At 39.4% G+C, this 13,993-nt stretch overlaps 1 protein-coding gene and 1 long non-coding RNA gene across 3 annotated transcripts; one reads left to right on the top strand and one right to left on the bottom strand.

Annotated features, from left to right (window-relative positions):
- Positions 1-269: 269 nt before the first annotated feature.
- cln6a (CLN6 transmembrane ER protein a) lies at positions 270-11,814 on the bottom strand. Its single transcript, XM_086292891.1, has 7 exons — positions 11,584-11,814; positions 9,585-9,705; positions 9,354-9,452; positions 8,153-8,341; positions 3,952-4,007; positions 1,770-1,892; positions 270-1,028 (listed from the first exon to the last, which is right to left on the bottom strand). The coding sequence occupies exons 1-7, from the start codon at positions 11,628-11,630 to the stop codon at positions 758-760; spliced, it is 906 nt and encodes a 301-aa protein (XP_086149017.1). The 5' UTR covers positions 11,631-11,814; the 3' UTR covers positions 270-757.
- LOC147339338 (uncharacterized) lies at positions 11,393-13,305 on the top strand. Of its 2 annotated transcripts, none has more exons than XR_015129126.1 (3): positions 11,393-11,591; positions 12,657-12,777; positions 12,910-13,305. It is a non-coding gene; the product is annotated as an uncharacterized LOC147339338 (long non-coding RNA). The 2 variants fall into 2 exon arrangements; XR_015129128.1 differs by lacking the exon at positions 11,393-11,591 and adding an exon at positions 12,372-12,514.
- The last annotated feature ends 688 nt before the right edge of the window (positions 13,306-13,993 follow it).

Raw genomic sequence — 13,993 nt, forward strand, 5'->3', positions numbered from 1 at the left:
TAATTGAATTCTTTAAAAATAATTCATTGCCAAACATTCCCAAAATGTCAATGCTCCACAGGTGTTTAAGTGGCACTTAATTCATTTGAATTAACAGCGAGGCTTGAATTTGTGCCTGATCTTAGGGTCCTGTGCAATAGATTTTTAAATGCAACACATTCACAAGTTATATTTGAATGACTGGTTGCAGTCGTGAGGCAGTGATTGGTTTCTAAGTAAAACAGAACATGTGTAATGGTAATTGAGAGGTAAATAAAGGACCATAGGGGCTCACTTTGTCTTTATTGGCTAAATCCCAGTCCAGTATTTATATCTTTAATTTTAACACATTCCCATTTGGCCAAAATATTTTAAAAATGATGAACAGATTTATTCCCAATTTGCATTAGTAAATTAAACATGTATGACATGAGAATTGCAAAATCTACCCTAATACTGATAACATGATGCATGACAGTGTGCAGTGCTGGTCTCTTTTATGATTTCTCATGCCACAAGATTCAAGCATTAAAAAAGAGACATCAATATAAAAATCTACAAAGGAGGCAAATTCCCTGCTCAGTACTGGGACAGGAGGCAGAATATCCTTGAGTTTAACAGTGAAAACCAGTGCACATCAATGAGTTTTATTAAGTGCCATAGTTAAGCACAGCTAATGTCTCTGCCACACAAAATGTGAGAAAATGTATTTTTTAAAAAGAAAGAAAAGAGAGCAGTTTCTTTCACTTATAAAAACGTACAACACTGGTGAACCCTTTCAGTGGCTCTTCTTTATATGCAAAGTGTAGTAGGACCAGGGCTCCGGCACATAAATGAGCCCGGGGTACTTGTTGCGTAGCACTGGGTCATTCCACAGATAGGCCACCCACAGAGCCACAAGGAACACGGTAACACCGAAACTATAGAACAGGAACAGACCGTTACTGTCGGGGCCAAGTCCTTTATGATGTTGGAATATCACCATAGCAACCATAGCAACGAAGGTGAGGAGGAAAAGTTCAGTGATTTGTCCTTCAGTGACCAAGTACCTAGAAGAAATTTTAAAAAAAGAGACAGGAGAAGTCAGAACATCAGGGAGAACCAAATACTAAATGTCCAACAAAATATTATTATAAGGAAACTGCAATCTTTATGGAAACATCAATACTGCTATATATTGCAACAATCCTATTCACATTACTAACTATATTACCGTTTAGATGTCAGATAAGAAAAGTAATTGCTTTTCCAAAATGGCACAGGTTTCAGAGGATCGTCAAAGCTGCTCTCAAGCACGTCTATATCTTTCTTTGTGTGTAAAATTCAATTTGGACAATTGTTAGATGTTTGTTTATCTGGTTTAGTCGCATGTTCATTTTTGTCAGACTTTTTAGACAGAAAGAAATTGATTTTAGAAACAGGTTAGAAAATACTGGAGTTCAGAATACTAAAGGTCATTCTAAAAAAATTAAAACAGTTTGGAGTGCAGAATAATTGGAGGGACTGTTCATAAGCTATTAACTTCACTTGTAGTACTGAATGTTTCCCTGGCTTTACTTTAAATGTGAGCGTTACTGCTGTCCGTCTACTCTTTTCTTTATCTCAGTTAGTTTAGATTATGAAAGTTATTTGTAATCATCCCAATTAGTGTTAAGCATTTCTTCTCTAAAGCCCATGATTAGACTTCAGATGTCCTTCACAGTTTTCATCACTTTAATAACAACTGAATGTATTCATGGTGAGTTTGTGTGTCTGGTAATCTATGTAGTGTGTCTAAAGGATAGACTGACCAATAGTAGAGAGCGCTTGGTCCCAGCAACAGCCAACCAGCAAGAGGAACCTTTTTCTGTTCTTCACCACTGGAGAAGCAACCGGTGAAGTAGATGAACAGAATGATAAAGAAAGGAATATACCTGGCGGAAAAAAAAAGAAGCAAACCCTTATCCTCTGCACAGGATGAACATTATGTTCAAGTACATCTTTATAAACAGGCAATGAAAAATATTATTGAGCTCGGCTCAATGAAACCCTAAAAAAAGTAAACAGTATTTAACAAACCACAAAAGCAGAAGGAGAAAAAAACCCCCATTTCTTTCTCTTTTTGTTATTAAATGTTTAGACATGATAACAATAATGAGGTCATTTGTTTAACTTAACATCTGCAAAAATTATTAGTACATTTTTAAGCAGTGAATTAAAATGAAAGTGGCAATTTAGCAGAACAGTTGTAAAAATAAATGAATCTAATCGCTGATCAAGAATGTAATTAAATAAACTGCATTTTATTTTCAGAGTAAATATTACAGGGATGTGCTGTACATGGTCAGTTAATAACACCTCTGAAATCTATTAAACTGTCAGCTGGTCTCAAGCTAGAGTCTTTCATACCACCCAGAGTTTGTAATTATTATTGATGGTTCTTATTTGTGTAAATTTAGTCCGACTGTAAATATGTTTCATCTCCTGTAAAATGATTATCTCCATTTGGATGAGCCCAAAGATTTAAAAGGAACATTATTTTCCCATCAGGTCCACTTATTTGCTCCATTAACGGCTTTTCATTATATTTGTCAAACTAATTTGGCGAGAACAGCAAGTGATTATATGAGTTTAACATAGTCTCTGCTCATATTCCTGCTTCCTTAACAACTACACCGATTTTTGCGTACTACTATTAGTGTATCACAAATCACATCAGTACTACAATTTATGCTTGCAACTTAGAATTCAAAGGATCCTGGATATGTGTACGAAAGTGCACATATCCAGGTTTGTGTACTCATTTATATTTTCATGTTTAAAAGATTATGTTCTTCATAAAGACAATGTTGGATAACACCTCCCACCCACTCCATGACATGCTGGTCAGTCACAGGAGCTCGTTCAGTGAGAGACTGAGATTACCGAAAAGCACCACTGAACGACACAGGAAATCATTCCTGCCTGTGGCCATCTCCCTGTACAACGCATCCACTTAACACACTGTTTGCTGCTACAACTACACATGTTTCTTTTCCAAATATTTATTTATAAGTGACTTATGTATGTATGTATGTATATATATGTATATATTGTACTATTCTTAGTTAGCGTATTGTCTGTCTTGTCTTAATGTTGGTTTAAAATGGAGCACTGTAACAAAAAATAATTTCCCCCAGGGATCAATAAAGTATTCTGATTCTGATATTAAAACATAAATAAAAGAATGTGTATAAAAGTAACCTGTTGGTTTTGGGGCCAAGGCGCTGAACACTTCACAGCTGCACCTTCCCTCGTGCCCTGTCATCTGTCACAAAGCAGTTCAACCCTTCATGAGGCTGCTTATGTAACGCCTGAGCAGAGGAAGCTTAAACACTGTCTCAACTCACTCATCTAATTTCATATGAGTTCTTTGGCAGCACCGGAGAGCAAGGGGATAAAAAGACAACTACAGTACAGTTCATCCTGATTCAACATATTAGCAATCTCCCTACTCACCCTCTATCTTCTTTCCAGAACTGCAATACTCAAACCACACCCATATCTGCATTACTGAGCGAACAGCAGACTCGTCCACTGAAAACTGTAATTCCTTTACCTCAGCAGTGAAAATGCAATGCTGGAACATTATGAGGGGAATAAAACATAAACAAACCCATAAAACTAAAAGTCTGTGCAATAATAAGAAATAGCAGGAGAGCTATAACTCTTCTTCATTTTAAGATAAAACCAAGTGATCTGGAAAAATTCTCCGTTTTCCTGCACGTAATAGGATTCATTTTCATTAGGATTCATTAGAGACAAAAACTGGTCACACATTAAAGCTTAATGCTAACTGTGTACAGATTTCCTCAAAATCTCTGCTCTGATTACTTTACTTGCCTTTGTATGTTTTTTCAAAACACATCCATGATAACCCCGCGCCCCACCAGGGGAAATTGTGGTTCATAGCGATCCATTTCTGTACATGCAACATAATTATTGTAAACATACCACATTAAATGTCCCAGGTGTTCGTCATAATAATACAGCAGCTCAAAGGAGTCAATCTGAGGGAGAAGGACCAAATTAAATTCATTAAAACGTTCCCAGACACACAACCTTATGCTACAGTGCCACCTAGTGTTTTGGTGTGTAACTTCAACTTTATTACAGAACTCACAGAGAGCAAAACAAGATTAAAAAAAAACAGCTGTGAACAACATTAAATAATATAAAAATATAAAAAGACACTGGCTTTACCTGAAGTGACTGTATATTAAAAATGTTATAACTTACTGAAGAAAAGATTTCACGCAATTGATGTTTTTCCGAATGTGTAAAATCACATTTCATGAGATGATGAGTTGTTGAAAGCTGTTGACCCGAGGACTTTAAGCATTTGATGAAGCCTCACACACACACAAAAGCTGCTGATTACAGTTGCCAATTACAGACATGAAATCTAGAGAAATCCAAGTTAATGTTATTCTCAAATGGTAGAGCTGGGCGATATGAGATTTTTTCATATCACGATATGTTTTTTTCATTTCAGGCGATAACGATATCTATCACGATATAAGCCAAATAACTATATTTGTAAGATTTAAATGTGCCGTTGCTCACAAGTAAAATGTGAAATAATCAGCAGCTTCTTTTTAAATATTTATTTCCCATAATAAGTTCAACAGGGTAGATGTACTTAAGGAACATGAGACTTTTTCAGCTAAATAAAGGCAAATATTGCAAACTACACAAAAGGCAGCCGCTAAAGCGTTTAAGTTTCAAAATAGAACAAATGAAACAGACTAAATTGTCAATTCCACTTAGAAATAAAGTATTAAATCTAAAAATAAATCTTAGTTTGTTTTACAGAAGAACAGACAAAACTGACTAACTTTTGTCAATATCAAATAAACTGAGAACTAAAAGGAAATTCTCAATCTCTCCTTGTTGTATAGCTTAGCTTTTCAAACAGTTTTAACAGTTACTTTAGTCTGACAAAAGCCGAATGACGAATTAGCGCTTCCAGTCAGAGACTGAGGCTACGTCCACACGTACACGGGTGTTTTTGAAAACTGAGATTTTCTGTTTTCGTTTTAAAAAATAATCCCGTCCACACATAAAGGCAGAAATGAAGGAAAACGCTGCTATGAACATGCCAAAGCAGCAGGTGGCGCTAGATTCCTAACCGTGCAGAAATGTTGGCCAATCAGAAGTCTAGAAGCCTCGGTGGGAAAAAGTAAACAAAGCTGCGGCATAGAAGCAGAACAGAGTCGTATGTGTGGACGGACAGTAACTGTGTGTATATGTAAGCATTTAAACACTGCAGAGAGTAGAATTAACAGTAACAGTATTGTAGAAATTCATTTCACCGAAACAATAACGTGGCGCACAGTGTGACGCATGCACCAGTTTATTGTATTTCCAGACTTGCTTTCGGCACAATTTACAGTGGGCGCTACTCTGTTTTTTGTCAGACTTGAAATAGCCGAAATACCTTCACACTACGGAACTTCTATGGCTCTTCCGTTCGACAATTTCTCCGGCATTGGAACCATCATCGGTTTTCTCTTCGGTCACGCTCGGTTGATTTTTCTAGTCGGCACACTCATTTCCTCCATTATGCGCTGGCTCCATTACCCGCTGGCTGCTTCCCAAACAAACACACGTGCGGCTTGGCACTTGTGCTGTACGTAACAAGTCACGCGACGTGACGCTGCGGCTGTGATTGGTTCGGCTCTGCGCTACTGAATTTGGATCGGCTGACCTTTTTTTTTTTTTTTTTTTTTTTTAAGAGGACAAGAGCGGCGAGGTCTATCGCGATAGCTTAATTTCTCTATCGAGTAAAAGTTATATCGCGATACATATCGTTATCGTTCTATCGCCCAGCTCTATCAAATGGCAAAGAGTTGTTGTCTGCATTTCCTAAGATTAAACCATTCAAAGGACTGCAATTAAAATGGTCAAATCTTACAAGTATCTAGGTATCATTATAGATCAGAATTTGTCATTTAAAACTCACATTCAAACGCTTGTGTCTAAGTTGAAACTAAACTTGGACAAAGTTACCTTTTTAGAAATCAATCTTGTTTCTCTCTCAAAGTGAGAAAACATTTAAATTTATGCACTTTTTTTTTCCTTTATTGGATTACGGCGATCTGCTTTTTATGAATGCACCCGTCCAGTACCTAAAGAGATTAGATACTATCTACCATGTTTTATTGTTGGCTGTGGAAATTGTGTACATCACTGTTCTCTGTATGCTGCTGTTAAATGGCCATCTCTGTACAGTATATCCACAGACTTTCCCATTGGTTGGTTTTTAACTATAAATCTCTCCTTGGCTCGTTTCCTCCTATCTGTGTGTTTACATGTGTTTAAACTGCAACTAATACAGCCTTCGTTCTCACAACATCATACAACTGATTGTCAGAAATGGTTGCCGTAAAGGAGTTTAAGTGCATTTCAAGAAGGGAGAGAATAACTCTTTTAGTCAGTGTGACTGTTTTAAATGTGGCTCTTAATGATCTGCTATTGCGTATTTTTCCCATGTTTGTACGAATTGTTGCTATGTTGTCATGTTTTGTAACTTTTGCTGCCACGATGCCAGGTCCCTCTTGGAAATGAGATTTAAATCTTAATGACACTTTTACTTGGATAAATAAAGGAGTATAATAAAAATTGAAAAAAAAACATATAAAAGTAGAGATCTGGAACATCAGTCGACACCTCAAAGTACTACGCTGAAAGATGAGAGCAAACGTACATTTCTGTAGGCAGTAAATGGGTTTAAACCTCACAATGAAATTCACATGAACCAGTGTAAAAAAATGTTTTTAAAAACCTTCTTTGACTCTCTGTTGGTCTAACTGTGGGGTAAGAAGTTGTGCATCAATCAGATGTTTGAACAACTACATATGAATCTTGGTTTTGTAATAAATAAGATCCGTAGTGATTTCTTCCCCTGGAATCAGCAGAGAAATAAATCAGGAACAAATAAAGCCATCCATCCATCCATCCTCATCCGCTTTGTCCGGGGCCGGGTCGCGGGGGCAGCAGCCTAAGCAAAGAGGCCCAGACCTCCCTCTCCCCAGCCACCTCCTCCAGCTTATCCGGGGGAATACCAAGGCGTTCCCAGGCCAGCCGAGAGATATAATCTCTCCAGCGTGTCCTGGGTCTGCCCCGGGGCCTCCTCCTGGTGGGACATGCCTGGAACACCTCACCCAGGAGGCGCCCAGGGGGCATCCTTGTCAGATGCCCGAACCACCTCAGCTGGCTCCTTTCGATGTGGAGCAGCAGCTGCTCTACTCTGAGCCCCTCCCGGATGGCCGAACTTCTCACCCTATCTCTAAGGGAGAGGCCAGCCACCCTTCGGAGGAAGCTCATTTCTGCCGCTTGTATCCACGATCTCGTTCTTTCGGTCACTACCCACAGCTCGTGGCCATAGGTGAGGGTAGGGACGTAGACCGACCGGTAAATTGAGAGCTTTGCTTTTACACTCAGCTCCCTCTTCACCACGACGGACCGGTGCAGCGTCCGCATTACTGCAGCTGCAGCCCCAATCCGTCTGTCGATCTCCGGCTCCCTTCTCCCATCACTCGCGAACAAGACCCCGAGATACTTGAACTCCTCCACTTGGGGCAGGAACTCATCCCCGACCCGGAGTGGGCACTCCACCCTTTTCCGGCTGAGAACCATGGCCTCAGATTTGGAGGTGCTGATCCTCATTCCCGCTGCTTCACACTCGGCTGCGAACCGTTCCAGCAATAGGGACATGGAACAAATAAAGCCAGGGTATAAAATCTTAACATGACTGCTGTTGTGCTGCTACATTAACCCACAGTATATAAGCGTTGACAAACACCACACTATCAAAGGTACGATGTTCTGCTTCTGGTCGATGTGACAATAAAAGATGTGATGATGACGACGAAGGAGCAGAGAGAAAAATAAGCTCCACTCCCACACAGCAGGATAAAGTCTGCTGCATCTAAATAGCTGCGGTGACGCGTGTTTCTGCGGTGTGCTCTCAGTTCAAAAAGAACAGCTTTTTTAAACTGCTGAAGACAAACAATATTTTTTGTACGAGCAGCATGCATGAAGTTGTCCCACTTACATAAATAACATACAACGACACACTTTGACAACCTTCTCCATGTATTCCAGTATTCCCACTAAGCCCACCATGGATCTTAGCTGTTTGCCATCTTACCAGTGAAGCTGGTTTAAGGTCTTTGATGATGGGGTTCTCCCTCACTGATAGGTGCAGCTGATAGCCACTCAGGATGAGCCGGTGGTTGATGGAGTCTCCCACCAGGTGGATGCTGGCTCCCATGACGAACGTGATGATGCAGAGGTACACGGCTGTGCGAGACAGCACTCTCGGACTGCGCTCAATCAGCTGAATGGAGCAGAAACAAACATGTATACCTTAAAAGAGTTATTCTGGGGACACCTTTAAGAACTGGCTTCAACCACAGCGCCTGTGCGTTATCTCTGAGACTTTTTTTCACACAGCCTACATGTGCCGTTTTTCTTTTCTTGAATATGTTTTTGACTTTATCTAGGTGTGTTTGTGTTTTTATCTATTCAGCTGCACCTGCCTAGTTCTTCCTGTCTCTTAAATATAGATCTGCCTTAAAGGTAATGGATATTACGGGGCAAATAGCTTGTTTCATAACACAACCACACGGATGACCTACATCCTCTAACAAAAGCATGCAACTTGCGTCATTACACTGACTAGAAGTAACACTGTCTCTTTGCCAGTCAGGCGTTGAATTATGGGTTTTTATGTTGGTTTGCAAGAACCTAAATAGTCTGCCTCAAAATGCACCTGAAAAATCATAACACAAAATTATTACACAACATTTTAACTGATGCAATTCTGATTCCTGAAACTGAGAAAAAAAAATTAACCCAAAATGATGTTGGATATAATGTTGCCATGTTGAGTTACAGTCTCTTAAAGCAGGTATTAAACAAGCTCAGTAATCCCTGGAAGGTTTTTCTAACTAGGGCCTGCCCAAAATTAGATTTTTATTGGTGAAAACTAAACTATCAAAAATCAAAACATGGCCAGCAGTCACAACATGCAGAGCAGAAAAGGAATGACAAGATCTGGAATGCTGAAATCTTTGCCTCTCCTAGACTTGAGAGTCTTGAACTGTCCTAACTGTATAGGAATCACACATAAGCAATAAGATACGAAACATTAAAAGTCAGCACAGATTTCAGTCTGTAAAGCAACAGAAAACCAGATTGTCCTGATGCAACTGCAGTAAAAGCAATATTGAAATAAAGAGTTACACAGTAGGTCAAGTGTTCACATAGAAATTATTCACTGGAGAGAATACAGAAGACCTGATGTTGTCTTCACAATCACTAAGACACTCTGCTGCATTAAGACTTGCCTTGAGCATTAGGAATGGTGTTATGACATTGTAGGCCATGTGGAAATAGTCTCCAGCACTGGGCTTGTTCAGTGGAAACCACTCCAGAGGAAGAATGATCTGAAACATATGTAAGAAAATACTGGTTTCCACTGAAATTGAAAATATTGATGTAACCATCCATTTGCCTTTTTTTCCTTCATTAGATTTAAACCACAAGAGGTACGAAGAAATTGCACTGAGCCTTCCTACCATAACAATGGGCCTTCCAAAGTCTAATATCCAGTTCTGCACAGTGAGACACAGCCACAGGTCAAAGTGGAAGCGCTGCTTTTTCTTCTGTGGCACATTTTCCTTTGAAACACCAGGAGCGCTGTAAACATACAGTAAGTCATTGTAATAGAGCAAGCATTACCAAAGCAAAGGGCAACACAGCTGCCGAGCCCTTAACAGACATGTTACTGCATTTATTTCAGGTTAAGAGCACGTGGTTTCCTTACTTGAATTCGAGTATTTTATATTGATGGTAAAACTACAGTATTTTAAAATGTTATTTTAAAACACAAGTTTATTCTCTTTTCACCCCCCTTGCATCCTCCACTCTTTGATTTCAGAGTAATAATTATGCAGCAGCTGTGAAACTGCTGAACTATCCAACCTGCTGTTTATTGTGTGCAGCTGTGCAATTTCCTGTAGCATGTTGAGCACAGTCCCTATAGTTCAACATATGCACTGGGAAAGCAGGAAGATGAGTGCAGATAAATCCCCCATGGGCTTTCAGCCTTCCTCAAGGATTACAGGCTCCCTTGTAACACCAGCAAAACCAGTATTTACTGCAAAGAGTGCTGTGACCATCTGCATCTGCCTGAAATCCTTTTTCTTGCCATCCAGACATATTGATCATGAAGCTGCAAAAATTAATGAAGCCACACAAATTTTTTTGCAAAACTCAGCTGCTGGGAAACTTTTGCAGCCACTTGTTGGTTTCAGTTCAACATACTGCTGCTAGTAGCAACCACTGCTGATTCAGCTTAAAGCTGTGTCAGTCTAACCTATGTGTCTAGACCAGGAATTTCAAACTCATTATATATTATGGAATATATATAGCCCACTTTGATCTTAAGTGGGCTGGACTAGTGACACTCCCCCTTTCTGTCAATGAAAAAGAAGTTCAGTTGAACATTTCATCCCTGAGCTTTAATTAATATAAGAAAAGGAAAGGCAATTTCAATGGTACATGTCAGTTTTTCCACATGATAAAGAAATGCTGCTGTAATATATGAAAGAGATCTTTCAGCTTGACTCTTTGAGCTTAAATTGTAACAACTAAATGTGTGAAATTACAAAAGGAATTGAGGTAGCTCGTTGCCCTGTGATTATAAAATTTCACAGGAGTAAGTGAGTCACAAAAACTGCCCAGTTTTTGTGGACCAATTGTAAAAGTTGTAATTACTTTGGTGTAGTAAAGATGCCCATGTGGGAGGGCTTTATTAATAGGAAAACATTCAAAACTTATGCATTTAATAGTCCAAGAATTTATGCCCTCCTTCCCATTTTCCAAAGGATCCAGTAGGCCACAGTGGAGTCTTTGCAGAGCCGATTATGGCCTGTGACATTTGACAACACTGGTCTAGACCTGTAAAGACACAAGTCAGGCTTTATATGACTTAAGGTCTCAAATGCTGTAGTTCCACGTGTTCTTTTCCTATAGCCCCTTTTGATTTTTTGCTTTTGCTTGACCTGATCTATTTTGTCTTCTTTTTACATGATTGTGTTTGCTGGCCAGATGTCTGAAGACTGAAAACAGACTAGTTACATCCAGATCAGCTACACAGCCAGTGTGAGATTTTCCAGAGTTAGCTGGTGTTCCTGTCATGTCATCAGAAAGCCTGAAGACAAGAGCGAGGTAAATACAACAACAGGCTTCCCCGCAAGAAGCCAGGATTTTGTTTCTACAACATTTGGCTTGAAATAACGCCTAACTGGCGCTATCAAACGGAGCATGCGCGCCTCCGTTTTCATTTGTACGTCCAATCATTCACTTGGCGCGCAGTCCAGCCTCCAGCATCTGTTCCTGGATACATGCAGGAGAAGAAGAGATAAGCAGATCCTGTACTGTAGAAAACATTTATTCTCCGGGTTTTACAGACGTTCGTTTCTTTAAGCTTTACGCTTTCTGTGTTTATGAACCGACTGCCCTTCAGCAAGGCGACGATAACAGCAGCGACATCTTCATGTTTAGAGTACAAACCTCTTCAGGTGTAAATCCTTGCCTTGACGCTTTCGTACAGTCTGCATCGTTGTTTCCGTGTAGGCAGCCGATGGTCTCGTTTACTTTACCTACTCATACAGCTCCGTGGTCACAGGTGTGGAAAGCTAGCGGGATTCAACTACCCTAAACATTTTGTGTACAGTTAATGGTCACGAGCGCTGTCGCTTCCGGGCTGTCGCCTTGTTTCCGCCCATCAGGAGAATCCACCAATCAAACTGCAGCAAAGACACTAGAAGTGGAGAGGGCACACTTCACCCCGAGTTGTGATTTGTAGGCTAGGCAGCTCAATTACCAACTTCAGTCTTACAGATTAAAAACTATAAAATACAATCTTCGAAGCCTGAATAAATAAATAAGCAAATAAGTGAACTTATAAGGACGTTTTTTAGTCATCAAGTTCAAAGTTGTTATAATGAATGTAAGGATTCAGGAGCCACGCACATCGAAATACAGAATTCTGTGCTTAAATAATGAATTGTATAATACATTCCGCATTTGTAAATTCATTTTTGAATTCCTCATTAAAAAACTGATTTTCAAAATATTAAAAAAAAAACTTCATTTCAAAAACCATTTTCGAATTCCAATTTAACTGATTTTCAAAATGCATTTTAAAATGGCGATTCCACTCCTCATTTCAAAATCCATTTCCCTTTCCTGTTCGCTCACAGATTAGCTCAGGGATTAACATTTGAATTAGCAGCTGGATTATATGGAGGGCTCTCGTGGTCCTCCATACTAAAGGGGTTAAAAACCAGGAAAACACAGTTTAAAGACATACATGTTAGGTTAACGGGTGTGAATGCGAGGTGGGATTGTTGGTCCTTTGTTAGTGACCTACCCATTGTTTACCCTACCTCTCACCCAGTGTCAGCTGAGATTTCCTGCTGCTCCACTTCAACCCTGAATTGTATGTATGTGTATATATATATATATATATATATATATATATATATATATATGTATGTATGTCTGTTAAGTGCTCGGCAGCTGTGTTGCCCTTTGCTTTGGTAATGCTTGCTCTATTACAATGACTTACTGTATGTTTACAGCGCTCCTGGTGTTTCAAAGGAAAATGTGCCACAGAAGAAAAAGCAGCGCTTCCACTTTGACCTGTGGCTGTGTCTCACTGTGCAGAACTGGATATTAGACTTTGGAAGGCCCATTGTTATGGTAGGAAGGCTCAGTGCAATTTCTTCGTACCTCTTGTGGTTTAAATCTAATGAAGGAAAAAAAGGCAAATGGATGGTTACATCAATATTTTCAATTTCAGTGGAAACCAGTATTTTCTTACATATGTTTCAGATCATTCTTCCTCTGGAGTGGTTTCCACTGAACAAGCCCAGTGCTGGAGACTATTTCCACATGGCCTACAATGTCATAACACCATTCCTAATGCTCAAGGCAAGTCTTAATGCAGCAGAGTGTCTTAGTGATTGTGAAGACAACATCAGGTCTTCTGTATTCTCTCCAGTGAATAATTTCTATGTGAACACTTGACCTACTGTGTAACTCTTTATTTCAATATTGCTTTTACTGCAGTTGCATCAGGACAATCTGGTTTTCTGTTGCTTTACAGACTGAAATCTGTGCTGACTTTTAATGTTTCGTATCTTATTGCTTATGTGTGATTCCTATACAGTTAGGACAGTTCAAGACTCTCAAGTCTAGGAGAGGCAAAGAGGCTGTTGCTGCTTTTTGTAGCCCAGTAATGGTTTTGTAATTGTCTCTAATGTGGATGTGTGTGTGTGTGTGTGTGTGTGTGTGTGTGTGTGTGGGGGGGGGGGGGGGGGTCTTTGTTTTATATTATTTTTATTACTCATCTGAAATTTTAAAATAAATGAGAGGTAGGTTGGTAATACATTTTTCCAAGGAGCCACATGAGAAACCAGGATTGTGGAGGCCCATATCCATAACCTTGTAAAGAGGTCAAATCTATATTGAGAAGAACTCAGCTTATTGTTTTGGCCCTTCACAAAACTCCCAGTTACTCATTTGGCCCCTTGGGACAATTCATTGCCCACCCCTGTTAGAGTTTCTATCCTAAAGCAGCATGAGTTACTTGGTGTGTCTTAATGATATGTTAAACACATTCTGTGTGTAGGAATTTAAAATAGGGGTAAATTAAAAACAATCTGTACAGTGTTTGCAACATTAAACTGATAATTAAACAGACTCCATCCCACAACTGCAATATAATTGTAGTGGTTTTTACAGACCAGTAGATGGCCTCTAGTTACGCAGACGCGTCCTCGTGCTTTTGACTGAAAAGGTTACGCAAGAGGTAGTGTGGGTTGATATAAAACCACAATATATTTAAACGAAATATAAATTATATAAACTCAATAGATTTAGTGTAGCCTATTTAGTCATTTGTGTAGTTTACAAT

The sequence above is a fragment of the Aulonocara sp. 'chitande type north' Nkhata Bay genome, linkage group LG1 (genome assembly GCF_057382095.1).
Source record: "Aulonocara sp. 'chitande type north' Nkhata Bay isolate Kocher_YH1m ecotype deep benthic linkage group LG1, A_spYH_male_GT1.1, whole genome shotgun sequence".
In the NCBI taxonomy this organism is placed as follows: Eukaryota; Metazoa; Chordata; class Actinopteri; order Cichliformes; family Cichlidae; genus Aulonocara; species Aulonocara sp. 'chitande type north' Nkhata Bay.